This window comes from Ovis canadensis, chromosome 3 (genome assembly GCF_042477335.2).
Source record: "Ovis canadensis isolate MfBH-ARS-UI-01 breed Bighorn chromosome 3, ARS-UI_OviCan_v2, whole genome shotgun sequence".
NCBI lineage: Eukaryota > Metazoa > Chordata > Mammalia > Artiodactyla > Bovidae > Ovis > Ovis canadensis.
Window position 1 is genome coordinate 218,582,392 of NC_091247.1, and position 21,566 is coordinate 218,603,957.

At 47.8% G+C, this 21,566-nt stretch overlaps 2 protein-coding genes across 6 annotated transcripts in view; both read right to left on the bottom strand.

Moving 5' to 3' along the window:
* TULP3 (TUB like protein 3) overlaps positions 1-11,098 on the bottom strand; it is a 29,167-nt gene extending 18,069 nt beyond the window's left edge. The window contains exon 1 of one of the 3 annotated variants that reach the window (XM_069581519.1): positions 10,967-11,098. In XM_069581519.1, coding sequence (XP_069437620.1) covers positions 10,967-11,007 — 41 coding nt within the window. In that variant the 5' untranslated portion in view covers positions 11,008-11,098. Of the gene's footprint in view, positions 1-9,497 lie in introns of all 3 variants that reach the window. The other 2 variants (XM_069581521.1, XM_069581520.1) reach the window with 2 other exon arrangements.
* Positions 11,099-12,048: 950 nt separating this feature from the next.
* Positions 12,049-21,561, bottom strand: RHNO1 (RAD9-HUS1-RAD1 interacting nuclear orphan 1). 3 transcript variants are annotated; one of them, XM_069581530.1, is made up of 3 exons: positions 21,499-21,561; positions 14,847-15,101; positions 12,049-13,283 (listed from the first exon to the last, which is right to left on the bottom strand). In XM_069581530.1, exons 2-3 carry the CDS (start codon positions 15,015-15,017, stop codon positions 12,729-12,731), a joined length of 726 nt encoding a protein of 241 aa, XP_069437631.1. In that variant the 5' UTR covers positions 15,018-15,101; positions 21,499-21,561; the 3' UTR covers positions 12,049-12,728. The 3 variants fall into 3 exon arrangements, with proteins under 3 accessions (XP_069437631.1, XP_069437630.1, XP_069437632.1); XM_069581529.1 differs by having other exon boundaries at positions 21,406-21,509; XM_069581531.1 differs by lacking the exon at positions 21,499-21,561 and having other exon boundaries at positions 14,847-15,108.
* Positions 21,562-21,566: the final 5 nt, after the last annotated feature.

Here is a 21,566-nt window from a genome sequence, read left to right on the forward strand (position 1 = left end):
AATATGATGTCTTTATTTAAGAAGACATGTTCCACAGCTACAAAGGGAAGCAGGGCTTTTCCTGCACTTTGGGTAAATGCCCAGAAGCATCTCTCTATGGTTGAATGGCTAACTAGGACATTCCCACATTGTGGAAGGGTTTGTAAATTTTAATAATGCACAGCAACCTGGAATTTGTGCACCATCTTCAAGACTCCTCCTGCCCACTAACTGTAAGCCGATTTAATAACCCCTGAGATACAGACAAGGAGGTATGCTGATTCTCTGACAGTCCCCTGTATTTAAATTTCTATGTAACCTTTACATTTGGAGAAGGAAATGGCAGCCCACTCCAGTACTCTTGCCTGGAAAATCCCATGGATGGAGGAGCCTGGTAGGCTATGGTCCATGGGGTTACAAAGAGTCGGACATGACTGAGCGACTTCTCTCTTTCTTCTTAACCTTTCCATCTTATGTGAACAGCCAACTCATTGGAAAAGTCCCTGTTGCTGGGAAAGATTTCGGGCAGAAGAGGAGGACATCAGAGGACAAGATGGCTGGATGAAATCATGGATGCAATGAACATGAACTTGGGCAAATTTCAGGAGATGGTGAGGGACAGACAGGCCTGGTGTGCTGCAGTCCAAGAGGCTGCAAAGAATCGGGCACTACAGGGAAACTGAACAACCACCACCACCTTTACATTTAGGAATACCAACAACACTAAGTGTTAAATCATCTCATTTTTTCCCTAGCTTAAAAGAGACACAAATAGACAAAATATGAGATATGATACACTCTTCACCTTGACTTTGTGGACCCCTATCCAGGTATGCTCCTGATTTCCTGTCTTTAATCCTCATTCACATATTTTTAAATCAAGCTTTATATATACAGTGAGAGAATATTATTAGTATTCAGTGAAAATTAGTATACACTTGAAAAAGTCCTATATAAAACACTTAAGACAAAAAATAAACTCACTGTTACAGACTAGTATTTTCAACAACTACTGCTATGAAACTGCTTTTCCTCCACCTCACTGGTCCCTCTTCACTAAACCAGAATTGTAAGCATGGGGAAAAAAAAATCATTCTATCTCGGAACTTCCCTGGTTGTCCAGTGGTTAAGAATCTGCCTTGCAATGCAGGGGACAAAGGTTTGCTCCCCGATGGGGAACTAAGACCCCACATGCTTCAGAGCTACTGAGCCCAGGCACCACAACTAGAGAGTCCTTGAACTGCAATAAAAGGTCCCGTGTGCCACAGCTAAGACCTGACGCAGCCAAATAAACAAACAGGTATTTTTAAAATGCTCTAAAAATCATTTTATTCCCTATAAAATACTAAAACCTTTCCAATGATGCCAAATTCTGAAACACAACTAAAATCCTCAAACATTTCTTTTACAGGCCTCTACCAGTGATGAAAACAGGTGTGTCTTTAATGCCTTATCTCAACACCACTAATCCCTTTCATCAAGCCTGGGCAAGATGGACAATTTAAATAAACAGTGTGGTATATTCAAAGCATTCTGACCTGAACCGAAGAGGCACTAAAAAGATGTTATATAATTGTAACATTTAGATCCCTTCTGTACTTCAAAAGCTACACTTTCTCTGAGCTCTAGTTTTAAATTATAACAGCAGAAATAATCAAGATTTTTATACACTTATAATAACCCTGAACTAGGATTTCTGGTCAAACTGTATTATGATCTTACTAAACTTGCATTCGTTGCTTTAACATTCTCTTTTCTTCATTTCAAACCAAGTTGTTGAATAGCAAGCCTAAACAAGCCTGGTTAGTAAAGCTACACAAAACAAAACAAAGTTCTACAGAACAGAGAGAGAATCATTAACTCAGAGGGAAAGTTAACACTAGAGAAATGTTAACTCAGAAGGAGCTATCTGTTCAAGGTCAGAAAGTGGATGAGTGGACGAGCTAGAGTTCAACCTCAGCCCCACAGGACCTGCCTCAGCGTGCAGACTGCGCCTACCCCACAAATATGCAAATGGTCAGCAGAGAGTCTGGGATTTCATTATTATGGCATTTCAACAAGTCTGCCAAGAATCTTTTCAGTCAGAATGTCAGTTCATGGGTATTTTTAGGCAGCAGAATTTCCAAGCCAGTGAATGGATTTTGAAGATGCCCATGGGAGCAGCTGATCATAGGTTATAAATACTATTGGAAAAGGGTCATCAGATTTCATTGTGTCTGAACTGATCACGGTGTCAAGTACTTGGGTTGACAGCTATTAATAAAGCATTTTTCTCTAAGTCAACTGACAAGTACATTCACCTTGTCCAAATCCCAAACGTCAATACTGGAGGCTGTATTTTCACACACAGTGAGACCCAAGAGTATATCTGGCTGGAACAAAACATTGCTTCTGGGAGAAGGCACAAAGATCAAATTAGAACGGCCAGAAAAGACTCCACAGAAACCTACCCTGCCTCGTGCGGGAGAACTGTTAATATTCCGGGCTCAGCGGTCTGTTACTTGAGTGACTGCCACAATCTGGGACTAACTTAATTGAAGAGGGGGAACGAAAACCCATTTCCTAAGAGGCCCATTTAGAAGAGACAATCAGAGAGAAGGGAGAACTGCCCGGGGAGAGAGAGGCAATGAGAAGGGAAACTTGGCAGCTGATGAGATGATTCATTTGGCCCCCGAGAACACAGTGAGGAAAACCGCTCCAGACGAAGAAGCCCTCTCCCTCATTCAGCATGTCCCACACAACAAAGGCCTTAAAAAGCGTTCTTTTTAGTGAGCCCAACAGAAAGGTTATTTAGAACAAATGACTTGATGCAAAAGTTAAACTATCCATTTATTCCTCACAGATTTCAAAAAGGACACAACTGAGAATCCAAGTTCACGTCACCTCCTGCGGGGCTGTCCTTTTCTCAGGGGTTTCAGTTTCTCTCTGGTAATGTCATTTCCCTTCTCTCTCGTGTGAAGATGAGAGTACATTCTTCTGGACATCCCTGGTGGTCCAGCGGTTAAGAATCCACCTGTCACTGCAGGGGACGAAGATTCGATCCCGGTCTGGGAAGACTGCACGCGGGGCAACTACTGAGCCTACACTCTGGAGCCCAGGCTCCACAATGAGAAGCCATGGCAATGGCAAACACGTACCGCAACTGGAGAGGAGCCCCTGCTCGCAGCCAACCAGAGAAAGCCCCTAAGCAGCCAGGAAGACGCAGCACAGCCAAAACCCAAAGTGGCAAAGAGAAAGTACGTTCTTTTGCCTTAGGACAACAAGTAAATATTTCCACTCCCGTTCCACTGAATGAAATTAGTACTCACTAGTACTTTGCTATGGAGAAGGCAATGGCACCCCCCTCCAGTACTCTTGCCTGGAAAATCCCATGGACAGAGGAGCCTGGTAGGCTGCAGTCCATGGGGTCGCACAGAGTCGGACACAACTGAGCAACTTCACTTTCACTTTTCACTTTCATGCATTGGAGAAGGAAATGGCAACCCACTCCAGCGTTCTTGCCTGGAGAATCTCAGGGACAGGGGAGCCTGGTGGGCTGCCGTCTATGGGGTCACACAGAGCGGACACGACTGAAGTGACTTAGCAGCAGCAGCAGTACTTTGCTAAGATGTCTGATTTCTTCAACCCTGCTCTAAAAATAATCCGAATGTAATCAGTAGCAGCTGTTACCAGTTATGTGCATAAATGGCATCCAGAAATATCTGGAATGGATATTTTAATAGTAAGGGAGAAAAAGAAGAGAAGAGATTAGAAGTCAAAAGCCCAGTTTTATGTCTAGACTTCACTTCTGACCACCTCATTCACCTGTCACACAACTTGGCTGTATCACACCTTTTCTGAGTCTTAATCTCCCCACCTGTAACATGAAGACAGTGTCAGAAGCCCTGATTTCTGTAGAGCTCTGAAGCTCAGAAGACATCACATACGTGAAAGCTCTCTGTACTCTGCAAGGATACGCAAATGTAAGCCATCATCATGGATTCCTTTATCTCGACAGATCTTCCCTCTCCGAAAGCACAGCTTATCAGCCTTCTTCAGTCAAAACATCTCCCTCTGCTTTGCCTCTGGCTTAAATAAGTATCAAATTGTCGTAACAAAATTACACTGAATTTCAATAGGAAAACAAATCAATCCTCTATAAACTTGCTTCATTCAAAAACTAAAAATCAGACGCAAACCATAAATTTATTGACTTTTTTTCTAGCAAATCTAAGAACCAATGATTTATTTTTCAAGAGGCTTGTTTGAAAAATAATTTTCTTCCTACAAGCCTTATTTCTATACGTTAATTAAAAGCACAGAAAAAAAGCTTGAAGCAACCACAGCTCATGTTCTAAAAATATATCTTGCCCATGATCAAAGTAGGTATCAGTGTTTAGACTATCGTCAGTTCAGTCACTCACTCGTGTCCGACTCTTTGCAACCCCATGAATCGCAGCACTCCAGGCCTCCCTGTCCATCACCACCTCCTGGTGTTCACCCAAACTCCTGTGCATGGAGTCGGTGCTCTGTCGTCCCCTTCTCCTCCAGGTCCCAATCCCTCCCAGCATCAGGGTCTTTTCCAATGAGTCAACTCTTCGCATGAGGTGGCCAAAGTATTGGAGTTTCAGCCTCAGCATCAGTCCTTCCAATGAACACTCAGGACTGATCTCCTTTAGGATGGACTAGTTAGATCTCCTTGTAATCCAAGGGACTCTCAAGTCTTCTCCAACTCCACAGTTCAAAAGCATCAATTCTTCAGTGCTCAGCTTTCTTCACAGTCCAACTCTCACATCCATACATGACCACAGGAAAAACCATAGCCTTGACTAGACGGACCTTTCTTGGCAAAGTAATATCTCTGCATTTTAATATGCTATCTATTGGTCATAACTTTCCTTCCGAGGAATAAGCGTCTTTTAATTTCATGGCTACAGTCACCATCTGCAGTGATTTGGGAGCCCCCAAAATTAAAGTCTGACACTGTTTTCACTGTTTCCCCATCTACTTCCCATGAAGTGATAGGACCAGATGCCATGATCTTCGTTTTCTGAATGTTGAGCTTTAAGCCAACTTTTTCACTCTCCCCTTTCACTTCCATCAAGAGGCTTTTTAGTTCCTCTTCACTTTCTGCCATAAGGGTAGTGTCATCTGCATATCTGAGGTTATTGATATTTCTCCCAGCAATCCTGATTCCAGCTTGTGCTTCTTCCAGCCCAGCATTTCTCATGATGTACTCTGCATATAAGTTAAATAAACAGGGTGACAATATACAGCCTTGACGTACTCCTTTTCCTATTTGGAACCAGTCTGTTCTTCCATGTCCAGTTCCAACTGTTGCTCCCTGAACTGCATATAGGTTTCTCAACAGGCAGGTCAGGTGGTCTGGTATTCCCATCTCTTTCAGAATTTTCCAGTTTATTGTGATCCACACAGTCAAAGGCTTTGGCATAGTCAATAAAGCAGAAATAGATGTTTTTCTGGAACTCTCTAGGTTTTTTGATGATCCAGCAGATGTTGGCAATTTGATCTCTGGTTCCTCTGCCTTTTCTAAAACCAGCTTGAACATGTGGAAGTTCACGGTTCACGTATTGATGAAGCCTGGCTTGGAGAATTTTGAGCATTATTTTACTAGCGTGTGAGATGAGTGCAATTGTGCAGTAATTTGAGCATTCTTTGGCATTGCCTTTCTTTGGGATTGGAAGAAAACTGACCTTTTCCAGTCCTGTGGCTACTGCTGAGTTTTCCAAATTTGCTGGCATATTGAGTGCAGCACTTGGACAGCATCATCTTTCAGGATTTGAAATAGCTCAACTGGGATTCCATCACCTCCACTAGCTTTGTTCATAGTGATGCTTTCTAAGGCCCACTTGACTTCACATTCCAGGATGTCTGGCTCTAGGCGAATGATCACACCATCGTGATTATCTGGGTCGTGAAGATCTTTTTTGTACAGTTCTTCTGTGTATTCTTGCCATCTCTTAATATCTTCTGCTTCTGTTAGGTCCATACCATTTCTGTCCTTTATCGAGCCCATCTTTGCATGAAATGTTCCCTTCAATGAAACTAAGCAATGCCGTGTGGGGCCACCCAAGACAGGCGGGTCATGGGGGAGAGGTCTGACAGAATATGCTCCACTAGAGAAGGGAATGGCAAACCACTTCAGTATTCTTGCCTTGAGAACCCCATGAACAGTATGAAAAGGCAAAATGATAGGATACTGAAAGAGGAACTCCCCAGGTCGGGAGGTGCCCAATATGCTACAGGAGATCAGTGGAGAAATAACTCCAGAGAGAATGAAGGGATGGAGCCAAAGCAGAAACAATACCCAGTTGTGGATGTGACTAGTGATAGAAGCAAGGTCCAATGCTGTAAAGAGCAATATTGCATAGGAACCTGGAATGTTAGGTCCATGAATCAAGGCAAATTGGAAGTGGTCAAACAGGAGATGGCAAGAGTGAACGTAGACATTCTAGGAATCAGCAAACTAAAATGGACTGGAATGGGTGAATTTAAATCAGATGACCATTATATCTACTGCTGTGGGCAGAAATCCCTTAGAAGAAATGGAGTAGCCGTCACGGTCAACAAAAGAGTCCGAAATGCAGTACTCGGATGCAATCTCAAAAATGACAGAATGATCTCTGTTCGTTTCCAAGGCAAACCATTCAATATCACAGTAATCCAAGTCTATGCCCCAACTAGTGATGCTGAAGAAGTTGAAGTTGAACGGTTCTATGAAGACCTACAAGACCTTCTAGAACTAACACCCAAAAAAGATGCCCTTTTCATTATAGGGGACTGGAATGCAAAAGTAGGAAGTCAAGAAACACCTGGAGTAACAGGCAAATTTGGCCTTGGAATATGGAATGAAGCAGGGCAAAGGCTAATAGAGTTTTGCCAAGAGTACGCACTGGTCATAGCAAACACCCTCTTCCAACAACACAAGAGAAGACTCTACACATGGACATCACCAGATGGTCAACACCTAAATCAGACTGATTATATTCTTTGCAGCCAAAGATGGAGAAGCTCTATACAGTCAGCAAAAACAAGACCGGGAGCTGACTGTGGCTCAGATCATGAACTCCTTATTGCCAAATTTAGACTTAAATTGAAGAAAGTAGGGAAAACCACTAGACCATTCAGGTATGACCTAAATCAAATCCCTTATGACTATACAGTGGAAGTAAGAAATAAATTTAAGGGACTAGATCTGATAGACAGAGTGCCTGATGAACTATGGATGGAGGTTCGTGACACTGTACAGGAGACAGGGATCAAAACCATCCCCATGGAAAAGAAATGCAAAAAAGCAAAATGGCTGTCTGAGGAGGCCTTACAAATAGCTGTGAAAAGAAGAGAAGTGAAAAGCAAAGGAGAAAAGTAAAGATATTCCCATTTGAATGCAGAGTTCCAAAGAATAACAAGGAGAGATAAAATAGCCTTCCTCAGCAATCAATGCAAAGAAACAGAGGAAAACAACAGGATAGGAAAGACTAGAAATTTTTCAAGAAAATTAGATTATCGTATCCCACCCTAAAACTAAAATCATCACATTTTAAGAACCTTAAATGAGGGACTTCTTTGGTGATCCAGTGGTTAAGATGGTGCTTCCAACGAAGGGGGCATGGGTTCAATCACTGGTCAGGGAACTAAGATCCCATATTCTGCGTGGTTCAACCAAAAATTAGAAAAAAAGAAAATTTAAGTAGCAGGAAAAAAAAATCCAAACTTTTAAAAGTAACACAAACAAATAAAAAAATCCAACATGCCATAAATTCAAGACAGTATTTTTCAATGTATGGGTCACAGAATGATCCCTGGATATTTGTTGAGAGCTAACATTCCTGTGCCTCAGCTGAGTTCTTCAAGTCAGAACCACGGAAATCAGCACTGTGACAAGCAACGTGAAAATTCTAACATACTCACTTGTTTACAAAAATAAATACATAAATAAAGAACAGGAAAGGAAAAGATGAGATTATTTAATATACAGAAAATCTTTAGAAGATCCCCCTAAGAAACCTACCAATGAGCAAACTGAGTGACATCAGAGACAACAAGAAGACATACTTTTCAGCAAATGTAGTTTTGTACCTTTCGAAATTTGTTATTGAAATGTTATTTTATTAATTCGGTATAAATCATTAAGGGAATCCGAAGAAACCCTGTTATTCCAGAGGAGAAAACTGAAGCCAGACAATAACTGAGGGGCTCCAGGTGGCACTGAGAGGCAGTGAGGAAGCTGGGACTGGGGCTCAGGAACCCAGCGGGAGCCTCCAGCACTTGCCCCACCTCAGTGCCTGGTGGTAAAGCAGAAAGGACCCCCTGATAAACACTAAGGCACTACTCTCATCACCTTCAGAACAGGGGTCTCCCAGAGGTCCGGTGCCCCCTATGATACAATCCCTTTATTCCAGAGACCCTTCCTGCTAACCATGAGTGCTATCACAGCAGTCCTAAGGCAAATGGTCAGCGATGACAATCCTCATTATCAAGACTCATGACAAGTACTAAGAGTTAATAAAGACAGCATATCCACCAGCATGTGGACAGGGTGTCTCTTCTCAAGCATCAGTGGAGTCAAGCTTTAACCAGGCCAGGACAATGCTGTAGGCCTTACTAACCACAAGAAAGTCTGGCGAGGCAGCACAGACTTAAAAGCATCTTCCTAAGAAACGGAGCATCTTCCAAAGGAAAGGAGCATCTTCCAAAGGAACTGGCTCAGAGGAAATAAAGGAAAGCGGACCAAAGAAGTCTCAGTTTGAAAGAAGCCTTAGCAATTTCACTGTTAACTGTATTCAACATACCTAAGGGAATTATCAAGGCCCCTTCCAGGCCTCAGACCCAGGTTCAATCCCTGGGTGAGAGAGATCCCCTGGAGAAGGGAATGGCGACCCACTCCAGTATTCTTGCCTGGGAAATCCCATGGACAGAGGAGCCTGGGGTCGCAAAGAGCTGGACGTGACTGAGAAACACACACGCACACACACACATATCCAGTCCTCAAATCCTCTAATACGGAGAAGGAAGGCAGCTTCCACTCTTCCTCTGAGCAACTCAAGCACGCTTTCCCTCTTGGTAAGAAGAGATGTTAACTTTTTCTTTCAGTGGGCACAAAGGCAGGGGAATCAGCACAGTTTCCACAGGAAAGAATAAGAGAAGCTGGACATGAAAATTATTCCAAAGAAAGTCTGAGTCTCTTTGCTTGGAAAGGAAATGTATTACAGGGGTTATTCTTGCTTTCCTAGGTCTCTATGAAGTCTTCATATTCGGAGAAATACATGCATGAGGGATGTCAGTCAGTAGGCTTTTACTATAGCTCTTGATAATGCCCAGATACACTGTAGTCTTGCATTAGTTAATCTAAGTATATTCAAGCACTGGGTAAGTCTGTTTACCAACAATTAGCTCATCCGGTGAAACACTTGAAAAAGAGAGAAGGTGAAAGAGGATAACAAGCCTGGCCCAGACATAACCCCCAGCCACCACTACTGGCTGCATTTCTGAAGAAAAACCATGGCATATGGACAAACCAGAGACTAGGACTTCCGTAGTCAGCTCTGGGTCACCAGGTCACATCACACGGAGCAGCCTCTCCCACCATATCTTCAGTCCTGTATCAGGAGCACAAAGCCAGGGAGGCTCAGGTTCCAGCGCTGGCCAAGCACTGCTGTCATCTCCAGGGGAATCTATAGCACAAGCGCCTAGCTCAGCCAAGGAGCTGAGAGTGCTGCTTCAAATTCCATCTCCAGTTTCCACTAAACAGTTCAGATACAGGAAAAATGTTCAGCGTATTTGCTCATAATTTTTCTACTTTGTTGAAAATAACTCTGGGGAAACGGTCTCATCACTCAAAAGAAGAAAAAGAAAAAAGAGAGTCAGATGAGACTTGAAAAAGTCAGATGTTATCCTTCACACTGAAAAGTACTCATACCAAAAACTCTATCCATGTATCTCATCAAAAACATCCAAAACATACAACGTGAAGCCAAAAAAAGCAAGAGGCTTTCATTCCACTCCCCTCTCAGCAACAAGTCAGATAACCAATGACAGAACATAGGGCAGGAGAAACATTTGGTGACTCACACATTCCTCTTCGAAGTCAATTTTCAGATTAAAGAGCTGGTTTCTCTGGGAAGACAGAGAGGGACAAACTTGACAATTATCCCTTGAAACTTCAGGTCCAAAGAATTAAAAACCGTTTTGCCTCTTGGTCTCTCAAAGTCAATTCCATTTCTTTTTCCCCCAAATCATGAGTCACACCAAACATCTGGTAGCCGGGAAATTTACTGCCTTAAATCCATTCACTTAAGATTGACCGGATAGCCACGGCAGAGCGAGCACCACCCGAATTCAACGGATGATGCTGAATTTTAACTGGATCTCCTCCTTGGGCGTCCATATTTATACTTGTAAATGTCGGTTCTTCTCTCGACTTGAGAAAGCAAAAAGCAGTGAACCAACTTCACAGAGCGCTGCTCTCACGTAAATAAAACCCGATGAAACAGAAAAACGGGTGTTGTCGGCGCCAACCCCTCTCGGGAGACCAGCTTTTGAGCGGTTTCAGCTGCTGACCCAGGGCAGGGTCGGCCCGGCTCCGGACGCACGCCGGGTGGTACCGGGCAGCAGGCGGGCGCGGGCCCAGGCGAAGCCGTGATTCCACCCCGCCTGTCCACTAGTCCGCCGGCGGGCCCCGGCCGAAACGCCTGGCCCGGCCTGCGCTGACTGCCCCGAGAGCCCGCCCTGGGCCGGGATGCCGCCGCTCCCACAACTGCTGGCCCCCGGAGCCACCCGGCACCCCCGGCCCAGGCCGAGCACCCCCTGACTGACGCGTTCTGACGAGGCCGGACCGACCCCGCGGGTCCCGGTGCGACTGGACACGAGCTGGCCCTCGGCGTGGGGGCCCCGCGCCCCCCGGCCCAGCCGCGCCCGCCTCCCCTCGGCGTCCAGCCCAGACCTCTACGGCCCTCTTGGGTCTCCGCCCGCCGCCATCGCTCCTGACCTGTCCCCGCGGGGGCCCGGGCGGCGGAGCGACGACTCCATCCTGCCGCACCGCGAGCGCCGACCGCTTCCACACCCGCGGCAGCTCCTGGCCAGCCTGGCGCAGCCGCCCCGCCCCGCAACCGCACCCCGCATTGTCACCACCGCCCATTGGTCCGCGCGCACGCCGCTCCGCGCCCATTGGCCAACACACGCCCGACGCTCCGCGCCCATTGGTCCGCTCGCCCGCCGCTCCCACCACCCCCGCGAGTGGGTTTCTAGGGGCGGCGACGCCGCTGGAGGGTTGCTAAGGGCGGGTTGCTACGCGCCGCTGGGTGGGAGCCGAGGTCCACACCCTAGTTGCGGCCGGGCGCCCCGGCTGCCCGCGCTCCCCTGCAGCCAGCCCCGCGGCGGTCAGTACTCAGAGACCACCCAGGGCGCTTCCTGGGGGGCCGCCCTTCCGATCCCGAGACATTCCCGGAACCACACTTGCCAACCCAGCAGTCCTTCCCAACCAGGAGCGGCCGCGCCCCCTACCCGCAGGACGCCTTCTGCCTGCCCTAGTCCTGCGCAGACTTTTAGGACGTCCACGAACTTGCCCTGCACGCTTGCCTGACGGTCTTTTCCATCTCCCGCCCTTGACTGCCTGCCGCCGTCTTCTAACGTCTGTATCTCGTAATGAGATCCGCTGTCGGATCCAGTAAATCTTGTCCCCAACTTATTCGCAGTTTTACGGTCCCTACAGAACATCCTGTCAAAACTCATCGCATGTTGACTTTGCGGCGTTCGATTCGGAAGCTAGTGTGGCGTCCACGTTTTGAGTTTTTAAAACGCAGAAAATGTGGCACAGGCTAGGAGAGCCGAGGTCTGTGCTCGCCGGCCAGCCTCCACTCACTGTGTGACCCTAAACCCGGTTCATTATCTGTGCTTCAAATCCCCACATTGAAAATAATCCCTGCTTGTCTTGCTCTGGCTGGACCTGACAGACTACGTTCTGAAGGCTGAGGCGATGGGAGTTAAATGAGAAGATACTTGTATGGGTGGGAGGAAAAGTAAGATATTTTCTTGACTGGACAGTCCCTCTGCATTAATTATAGTAAGAAGTAGTATTTGAAAAGATTACAGATTTATTTACATTTTAAACAGGACAAGAAATCATCTCCCCACCCTAGTTAATATTTACAGGTTATTTCAACTGGAAACAAAAAAATCAAAACATAGCAACCCTAGGTAACTTAATCATGTCCCCTTTATCTCCCCAGCAACCCCCCTTCACCATATTTATTACATGCTTGCTGCTCTCTCTTCACTCTGCCCTCTCAGATGAGCCAAGACTGCAGGGACAGCAGCTCAACTAGGAAAAGTCACAGTCTGCTCCAAGTTTTTCCATGTACCGGGTCAAAAAGGAAGCAGTCACCGAGCTGGTCCTCAAACATGTGGACTGAATTACTTTGAATGAGGTGACTAAAAGAATGAATAGATAGTGGCTAAAAGGAACAATTAAGAATGCCATTTATGGGGGGAGGGGGAGGCAGTATTGCTGCATTAGTGTAGGTCAGAAGCAGGGTTCTCTAAAAACTCTGCAGCCATTTATTTACAGACATTCTAAACAGTTATATTTAAAATTTGTTAAACAGTTAATACACTAAAAATATGAAGTCAACTGTTTACGATACTAAAAACTGTTTATGACACAAGATATTTTAAAAAGCAAATCTGGGAATTCAATTCCCTTTTGACTCCAGTGATCAATTTCTTGAGACCACAGATGTCTGGGAAACCAGTCAGTCTTTCACGAGGAACTGGCTTCTGTTCAGCTTTCCCCTCTCCCTGAGGTACACGAAGAGGTGTCGTCGCCTCCTCCATGTGACCTTTATCCCGTACTTCTCCTCTGGGGTGTCTTTAACCAGAACAGGCCCAGGCTCTGGGCTCTTCGGCGTGCTCGAGTGAAAGGAACAGCTGGGAAGGCTGTTTTCCCTCAGTTCAGAGGGAATGGGCTCTCCCTGCCCCGGGGATCCTGGGGTCTGGATGTCCGGGGGAATGAATGCACATGGGAAGTCTGGAAATGTGTGTGCCGACAGCTCCCTGCAGCTCTGGGGGCTGAGCATGGGCACTAAGGGCCTTCCGGAAATGTCCTTTTCTGGTTGACTGGGGCCATCCCCGATTGCCGGGATCCCGGGTGTGGCTGAACTGGCAAAAGACTGTGGAGTCTCAAACGTTAGACATGGAAACCTGGAGCTGGTAGATTTTCGACTTGAACGCCTTGCATGGTCTCGAAGATGATGCTTCCGGTTGCCTGGGAACCAGCTTTCTGCTGTTGTATCAAACTGAGGTGATACCTAAGGATTCCAAAAGAAAGACATAAATGTGAAGCATGCTAACCTAAGGAAACTGCATCAGATGGCCAGAATCCTAAATAGAGGCCCATAACAGCAATGGACTTAAAACAGCTGCCTAGGGACTTCCCTGGTGGCACAGTGAATAAGAACCTGCCTGCCAACGCAGGGGACATGGGTTCGATCCCTGGTCTGAGAAGATCCCACATGCTGCAGGGCAACTAAATCTATGCACCACAACTACCAAGTCCAGCTCTAGAACCCAAGAGCCACAACTGCTGAAGTTTGAGCGCCTAGAGCCCGTGCTCCACAAGAGAAGCCACCACAGTGAGAAGCCTGTGCACCACAATGAAGAGCGGCCCCTGCTGACTGCAGCTAGAGAAAGCCCAGGTGTAGCGGCAAACACCCAGCACGGCCAAGAAAACAGCAGCTCTCTGTCTTACTGGATAACCATAGGAAGGGATGCGGGCTTTGGGCAAGTTTCTCAGCCTCCCTGGCTTCATCACACCCTATGGCTGCAACACATTTAACCATCTCCCTTTCAGTTCTGAGGGCGGGCCCAGCTGTCTTCTTCACCACTGATGCCCAGCACCTAGCAGAGCGCCTGGCACCTAGAGGACCCCAGTGTAGGAAGAAAGGGCTGAAGGCAGACCAGTGAGTGAGATCAGGCAATGGAGAGCAGCGAGCAGAGCCTGGCGCATGGTGAGGACTCCGTACGCCTCTGCATGCTCATGCCTCCTCCCACCAACAGCGCTCCAACATCTACGCTTCCTCCCCACTCCTGAAGCCAGGGGTCCGGTTCTCCCCAACACTCCTGGACCACATCTGTTAGGCGCTCTGGGGCAGAGCTCAGGCTTTTGTCTGGCTCTTCTGCTACACCACTTTCTGATATCCTGTAGCTGTGTTCTCTTCCTGGGGCTTCTAAACTGTCAAGACAGAACACATGCCATTTCTGAGAGTTTTTCTTCACTGTTTGGTCCATTAAACAGTAAACAGAAGGACTTTCCTGGCAGTCCATCAGTTGGGACTCTCCATTTCCAATGCAGGAGGTGTGCATTCCAGCCCTGGTTGGGGAGTTAAGATCTCACAGGCCTTCTGGCCAAAAAGAACCAAAGCATAAAATAGAAAAAATGTTCTAACAAATTCAATAAAGACTTTAAAAATGGTCCACATTAAAAAAAAATCTTTAAAAAAACCCCCCAAAACAGTAAATAGACTACTTAGCTAAAAATTCCACCTCTAACATGAAGCTCAGGAAACAATCTCATTTTTCATTCATTCTGCCATTTATCTGGCTTTCTCACCCGGCTTTTCTGGATACTTTTATACTGAACTCTTTCAGGGGCACTCGTGCGGAAAGACTCCAATTCCAGTCCACCCATGCCTGAGCCTGAACTTAGGGGAAAAGATACAGCAGAGAAGATGGCTGAGGACAGCGGGAGAGTGAACACTGCCTCCTTGTCGCTGAGTCCGTGAGGCTCCTAATTCTTTGGCAGCCCTGGTCACGGGGCAGAGTACGCACTCCTGAGAAGCCTGGCAGAGCAGAAATCAAGGCAGGAACCCTACCCAGGAAGTGATGGTGTTGTGGTCCACAGGCTTGCTGGGCACCTGTCTAGTGTGGGTGACCACGGGAGGCTGGGGAGATTGACCGCGGTGTTTGGGGCCCTCCAGTGGTTGTTGGTGGAATAGCAGCTGGGGTTTCCGAGCAGCTTGGCGGCGCTTTTTCCTGGGAGGCATCAACGGGTGAGAGAAGAGCAGTTAGCAACTGCATGATGCTGGCTGTCGGCAGGTCCGGGGAGAGGCTCCACTTCCAACCCATGCCTGCAGAGAAGAAACAAATGCCAGGAGAAAACAACCCGGTGATTCCCCAGCTCCTCCTCACACTCTGCCAGCCATGTCTGCTAGCAGCTCGCAGCCCTACCTCAGGGAGTGGGCTGGCATACCTAGCCCAGCTTCCTACAGCTGCAACACACAGCACTTCCCACTCAACAAACACCGCCCAGTGAACACTTATCGAGCGCAGCCTAAGCACCATGCCGGTGCTGGGAGTTCAAAGATGAATACCACTTATTGCATCATCATATATGGGGTGCCAATCACTTGTACAGACACGGCCCGTGCCTGTCTTCAAAGACCTGAGAGTCTAGCGGAGGGAGACAGGCAGTTACAGCAATGGGAGCCGTGCTTCCCTCCACTCCCCTCGGGGAGGCTCTCTGCGGAGGGTCACACCTTACCTAGGTACAGAAGGGCAGGAAAAGCCAAAGGACGAGGGGTGAGGGTGGGGGTTGGGGGCCGCTCCAGGCTGAGGAGCAGCGCACACAAAGCAGAGACGTGAAGGAGCTCGGGAACCAGGGAGCGCATGGAGCTGGACCCAGGGCAGGAGACAACAAAAGCACACAGGCTCGACGTGGCATCAGGGCCAGCTGGACCACCTGAGTCTGGACTCTGGCCTAAGTAGTCAGGGCAGATTCTCAAGCGGACGGATATCATCACACTTGGATTTCTTTTTTCAACTTTTACCCCAGCTGATTTTGAACACAGGAAAAAAAACAACAACAAAGTTAATAATACGAGCTGCTATGTGCCCATCACTCAGCTCCAACAGCCATAAACCCACGACCAGTCACAACCCATGCACACCCCAGCCATTTCCCCTACCGATTTATTATTCTCAAAATACGATATTCCCAGTCATGATGTCATTCCTAGTAACACAACCCATGTAAATTTTTTGAAAACTATAGGTTTTATACAGACTTCCCTTGTGGCTCAGCTGCTAGAGAATCTGTCTGCAGTGCAGGAGACCTGAGTTCCAACCCTGGGTTGGGAAGATCCTCTGGAGAAGGGAAAGGCTACCCACTCCAGTATTCTGGCCTGGAGAATTCCATGAACTGTATAGTCCATGGAGTCGCAAAGAGTCAGACACAACTGAGCGACTTTCAATTCACTTACAGGTATTATACATATTTATATACTAGGTGTATTAAATATACTTATTTATATACTATATGTATCTACATAAACTATAGTATTCATGTATGTATACATTTATATGTCTGTGCAAATTCCTTAGATAGTAAAGATCCAGTCTTCACACGTTCAGTTGTCTCATAGGTACCATAATTTTTTCTATGTGTTTTTGTCTTAAGACAGATCTTAAAGCCAACAGAGGCAAGAGCAAGTGCCCTGGAAGCAGGGGGACCAGTTAGAAGGTTACTGTGTTGTCTGAGAACCGCTGGGGCCTGCACCCAGGCTGTGTCAGTAGAGATGGGAGGCTGGAGGCAGAGGCAGGATCAACAGGCCCTACCGGGTAATGAAAAGTCTGAGATGGTGTCCAGGAAATCTAATAATAGGAGGGGCCACCAGGCATCCAGGAGAGACAGTCACACAGCAGAGCCGGCGGGTTCCATCAGACAGCCATGATCCTTCATTCAGTGAACAACAAAGCCACACGCTCTGATCTGTGTCACTAGGCAGTGGAGAATCAGGTGAAGAAAAATAAGGATGAAGTCTCTACCCTCCGGAATCTAACATTTTAGGAAGAGTACAGGTAGGAAATACATCCATTTGCTCATTCATTCATTCAACACATATTTACTGAGTGCCAGCTGTGTTCTGGGCACTGTTACGGGTGGGTGCTGGAAATATATACCAGGTTACACAATTAAATCCCTGCCCTCGTGGTGCTTGTATCTAGTTGGGGGAGTGATTAGAGGTAGCGAGAAAAGTAAAATTGGCATACGGGGCTGAGCTGACCTAGGCCTATTTGAGACAAGGTCGTCCGGCAAGGCCTAGCTCAAGAGCGATATTTGAGCAAAGACCTGAAGGCAGAAACGAGAACAAGCGGACAAGAGAAAGATGTGAGAAAGAACACTGCAGACTGAAAGAACAGTAAGTGCAAAGCCTGCCAAATGGGACTGCGCCTGACGCGCTCGGGAAGCAGTAAGGGGCAGCGTGGCTAGACTGGAGAGTGGAAGGAAGTGAAGCCAGTTCACATGACACAAGGCCAAGGCAAGGTCAAGGCCTGGGCTGCATTATTCTCAGTGTGCTAGGAAGTCGCTGCAGGGTTCAGGACAGGGAAGGAGCATAATCTGATTTATACTCTTACAAAATAGCTCTTGGTGCTTTGTAAGGAAAGGTGGGTTGGGAAGAGGAAAGTGAAAGTGAAGTTGCTCAGTCACGTCCAACTCTTCGCAACCCCGTGGACTGTAGCTCCTCCGTCCATGGGATTTTCCGGGCAAGAACACTGGAGTGGGTTGCCATTTCCTTCTCCAGGAGATCTTCCCAACCCAGGGATTGAACCAGGGTCTCCTGCACTGCAGGCAGACGCTTTACTGTCTGAGCCACTGAGAAGAGGGGGCATGGACAAAGGGAGTAAAGAAGCAAGTCAGAAGGCCCCCATGGGAGCCCAGTGGAGAGATGACAGTGGTGGCAACATTTCCAGTGAGCAGTGCTCCAGTCAACAGCATGCTCAGAGTCCTCAGCCTCATGGGGACACCACACTGTTTAGCAGTCCTACTGGGTCCTGATCAACTTATTTTCCCCACAAAGATCATCTTAAAACCTTAGAACTCTTCTCCCAACCAACTGCCTTACTTCCTCCTACACAAAGAACCCAGGAGACATCAAAGGAAACACCCTCAGCTTCCAGGAAGCAGACGCATATTTGCACCTACCCTCCTTTCTCTGCTGTAACTAGAGGCCGGTCCCTTTCGCTACAAGGGCCTCGCCCTCTGGCTGGGTTTTGGAGCCTGCCTCACTCTGTACACCTTTCTCAGGCAATCACAGGCTGACATGTCTATAACTACCTAGAAGTAGGTGAGTCCAGTATTTCTACCTTCAGCTTAGAATTCTCCACACTCAGGACCCAAATATTCCACTGCCTACGTGACAGCAACTAGATGTCTCAAATGCAGCTCAAATTTGACGCATTTCCAACTGAATCCATGCTCATTTCCCCTGCACTCCCTCCACAATAGTGATCATCTTCCAGGGCCTTTGCTCAGGGAACGGTTTCATCACTCATCCAGCTATGTGGCCAAAAACTCTGACATTTACCTTTCCCCTCTACCATCCAACCCAACATCAAGCCCTCTTGATTCTACCTCTTAAGCATGCCTTGAATAATACCCCTCTCTGGGCTTCCCTGGTGGTCCAACAGTTAAGACTCAATGCAGGGGGCCCAGGTTCCATCCTTGGTTGGGGAACTGGATCCCATATGCCACAACTAAGACCTGGGGCAGCCAAATAAATAAATAGTTCTTTTCAAAATACTAACAGAGGCAAATTTCTAAAATAAAAATACTCCTCTCTTGGGGAGGGCAGTTGAGGGGTAGGCAAAATAAATGACGGAGGTCAACAGGTACAAACTTCCAGTTATAAAATAAATACACTGTAGGATGTAATATCAGAGAAGGCAATGGCACCACTCTCCAGTACTCTTGCCTGGAAAATCCCCTGGATGGAGAAGCCTGGTGGGCTGCCGTCTATGGGGTCGCACAGGGTTGGACACGACTGAAGCGACTTAGCAGCAGCAGGATGTAATATGGGGCTTCCCAGGTGGCACCAGTGGTAAAGAACCCACTTGCCAATGCAGGGAAATGTAAGAGAGAGATGTGGGTTCAATCTCTGGATCAGGAGGATCCCCTGGAGGAGGGCATGGCAACCGACTCCAGTATTCTTGCCTGGACAATCCCATGAACAGAGGAGACAAGTGGGCTACAGTCCATGGAGCTACAGTTCACGTACAGTCAATGGGCTATAGTTGTGTAAGAGTCAGACACAACTGAAGCGACTTAGCACACACACACAGAATGTAACATACACTGTGGTCACTATAGTCAGTATTGTATTTCAAATCTGAAAGTTGCCAAGAAAATAAACTTAAAAGTTTTCATCACAGGACTTCCCTGGTGGTCTAGTGACTAAGACTCCACACTCCCAATGCAGGGGCCTAGGTTCGATCCCTGGTCAAGAAACTAGATCCCACATGATGCGACTAAGACCCAGCATAGCCAAATACATAAATATATATATATATTTTTAAAGTTCTCGTGACAAGGGAAAAGATTTTTGTCACTACAGTGACGGGTGGTAACTAGACTTACTGTGACCATTTTGCAATGTATAATAAATACCAAATCATTATGTTGTACACCTAAAACTAACATAATGTTCTATGACAATTATACTTGTGGAGGGGTGGAGCTTAGATGTGTGGGATTCAGTGATATAGTTCAGGATTAAATGTGGGATCACAATCAATGGCAATCTATTTTTGAGACTTGTTAGATGCAACTCAAAATTTGATAAAAGCATTCCTCCTGTGTGAAAAATAATACTATTACCCTACCCTTCTCTCCCTCTCTCCACCACCCTTCAGGTTCCAATAATTATGGCCTGGGGTAATGCAGTAGTCTAACTGGTCTACCCTAACCTCTGGCACCCCCTGCAGGGGAATGTTTTGGAAATGCAAAGCTGATCTCCACTCCCTCCTGTCTGAAACAATTGTTTGGGGCAAGAAGGAAACTCCTCCGTGGTGGCTAAGGCCCTGTTGCTCTGGCTCCAGTGTCATCGCCCACAGTCCACCCTTGTCCCTTAGCTCAAACCCCTCAGATGTCTTCTTCAGCCTTTGTGCTGCCCCTGCTTCCTCCTGTCATGTGGTCCTTCAGTTCAGTCGCTCAGTGCTGTCTGACTCTTTTCAACCCCATGAATCGCAGCACCCCAGGCCTCCCTGTCCATCACCAACTCCCGGAGTTCACTCAGATTCACATCCATCGAGTCCGTGATGCCATCCAGCCATCTCATCCTCTGCCGTCCCCTTCTCCTCCTGCCCCCAAATCCCTCCCCAGCATCAGGGTCTTTTCCAATGAGTCAACACTTCACATGAAGTGGCCAAAGTACTGGAGTTTCAGCTTTAGCATCATTCCTTCCAAAGAACACCCAGGACTGATCTCCTTTAGAATGGACTGGTTGGATCTCCTTGCAGTCCAAGGGACTCTCAGGAGTCTTCTCCAACACCACAGTTCAAAAGCATCAGTTCTTTGGCGCTCAGATTTCTTCACAGTCCAACTCTCCCATCCATACACGACTACTGGAAAAATCATAGCCTTGACTAGACGGACCTTTGTTGGCAAAGTAATGTCTCTGCTTTTCAATATGCTATCTAGGTTGGTCATAACTTTCCTTCCAAGGAGTAAGCGTCTTTGTACCCCCTCAATTCCCTTGTCCTGGAGTGTCTCCTTCCCTTGTTTGCATAACGGCATCCGATCTCAGACCAAGCTTTAGTTAATCAGAAATGCCTTTCTGGGTACCTCCCTGGGGGAGGCGGGGGGTGAGGTTCAGCGGCTGAGACTCTGCGCTCCCAATGCAGGGGGCCCGGGTGAACTAGATGCCCCAGGCTACAGCTAAGACCTGGTGCAGCCAAACAAATAAATATTTTAAAAAGAAAGAAAGAAAAGAAATGCCTTTCTCACCTAACTTAAGGCAAGATCTCCTTATTTACATACTCAGTTATCCCTGAGCTGTTATCACTTCACAGTCGTAATTCTTCATTTGCTTAAATATGCAATTCGACGGGAGCTCGTGTGAGCCCCTCTTACCTCCCTACAGACTGCAAGCTCGGGAGAAAAACCACCGCATCTCGCCCCGCCACTGCATCCCAGAGCCGCCCCGCACATGGCCGACGCTCAACTAAAAACGTGCTAAATAAGAAAACAAAGTCCATCACTACAAAGAAAAGACTGCGAGGGACGGGGCGGGAGATCAGAGATCCAAGATTCCAAGCGGAGGCGAAGGTCCGCGGCGTGCGCGGTCATTTTTAAGAAGGAGGGAACCAGAGCGAGGGGGTCGTAACCCCCTTCGGGCTGCTCGGGGAGCCAGGGCGCTCGCTGCCCGGGAGGTCGACGGCAGACAGTACCCCCGCAGCGAGGAACCGGGGACGCGGGGAGAGCACGGGGCGGACGGTGGGAGAGCACGGGGCGGCCGGGGGTCCCTACTGTCCCCCGAGGTCCCTCGCGTCCCGCCACCGCGGAGCCCTCCTGCGCCCTCCCCCCACGAGCCTTCGGCCCCACCCGCCGCCACTCGGCCCGGCCGCCCGGTCCTCACTCCGCTCTGCCCGTCTCACCGGCCTCACCCGCCGCCGATCGGTCCGCCCTGCCTGCCCGCGGAAGCAAACGATCCGCCCGCCCACCTCGCCGGCCCCGCGGCGCCGCCTCACCCGCCCGTCCCGCCGCCGCCGCCGCCGATACGCCCGCCTCTCCCGCCCTCCCGGCCCGGAGCCCCGCC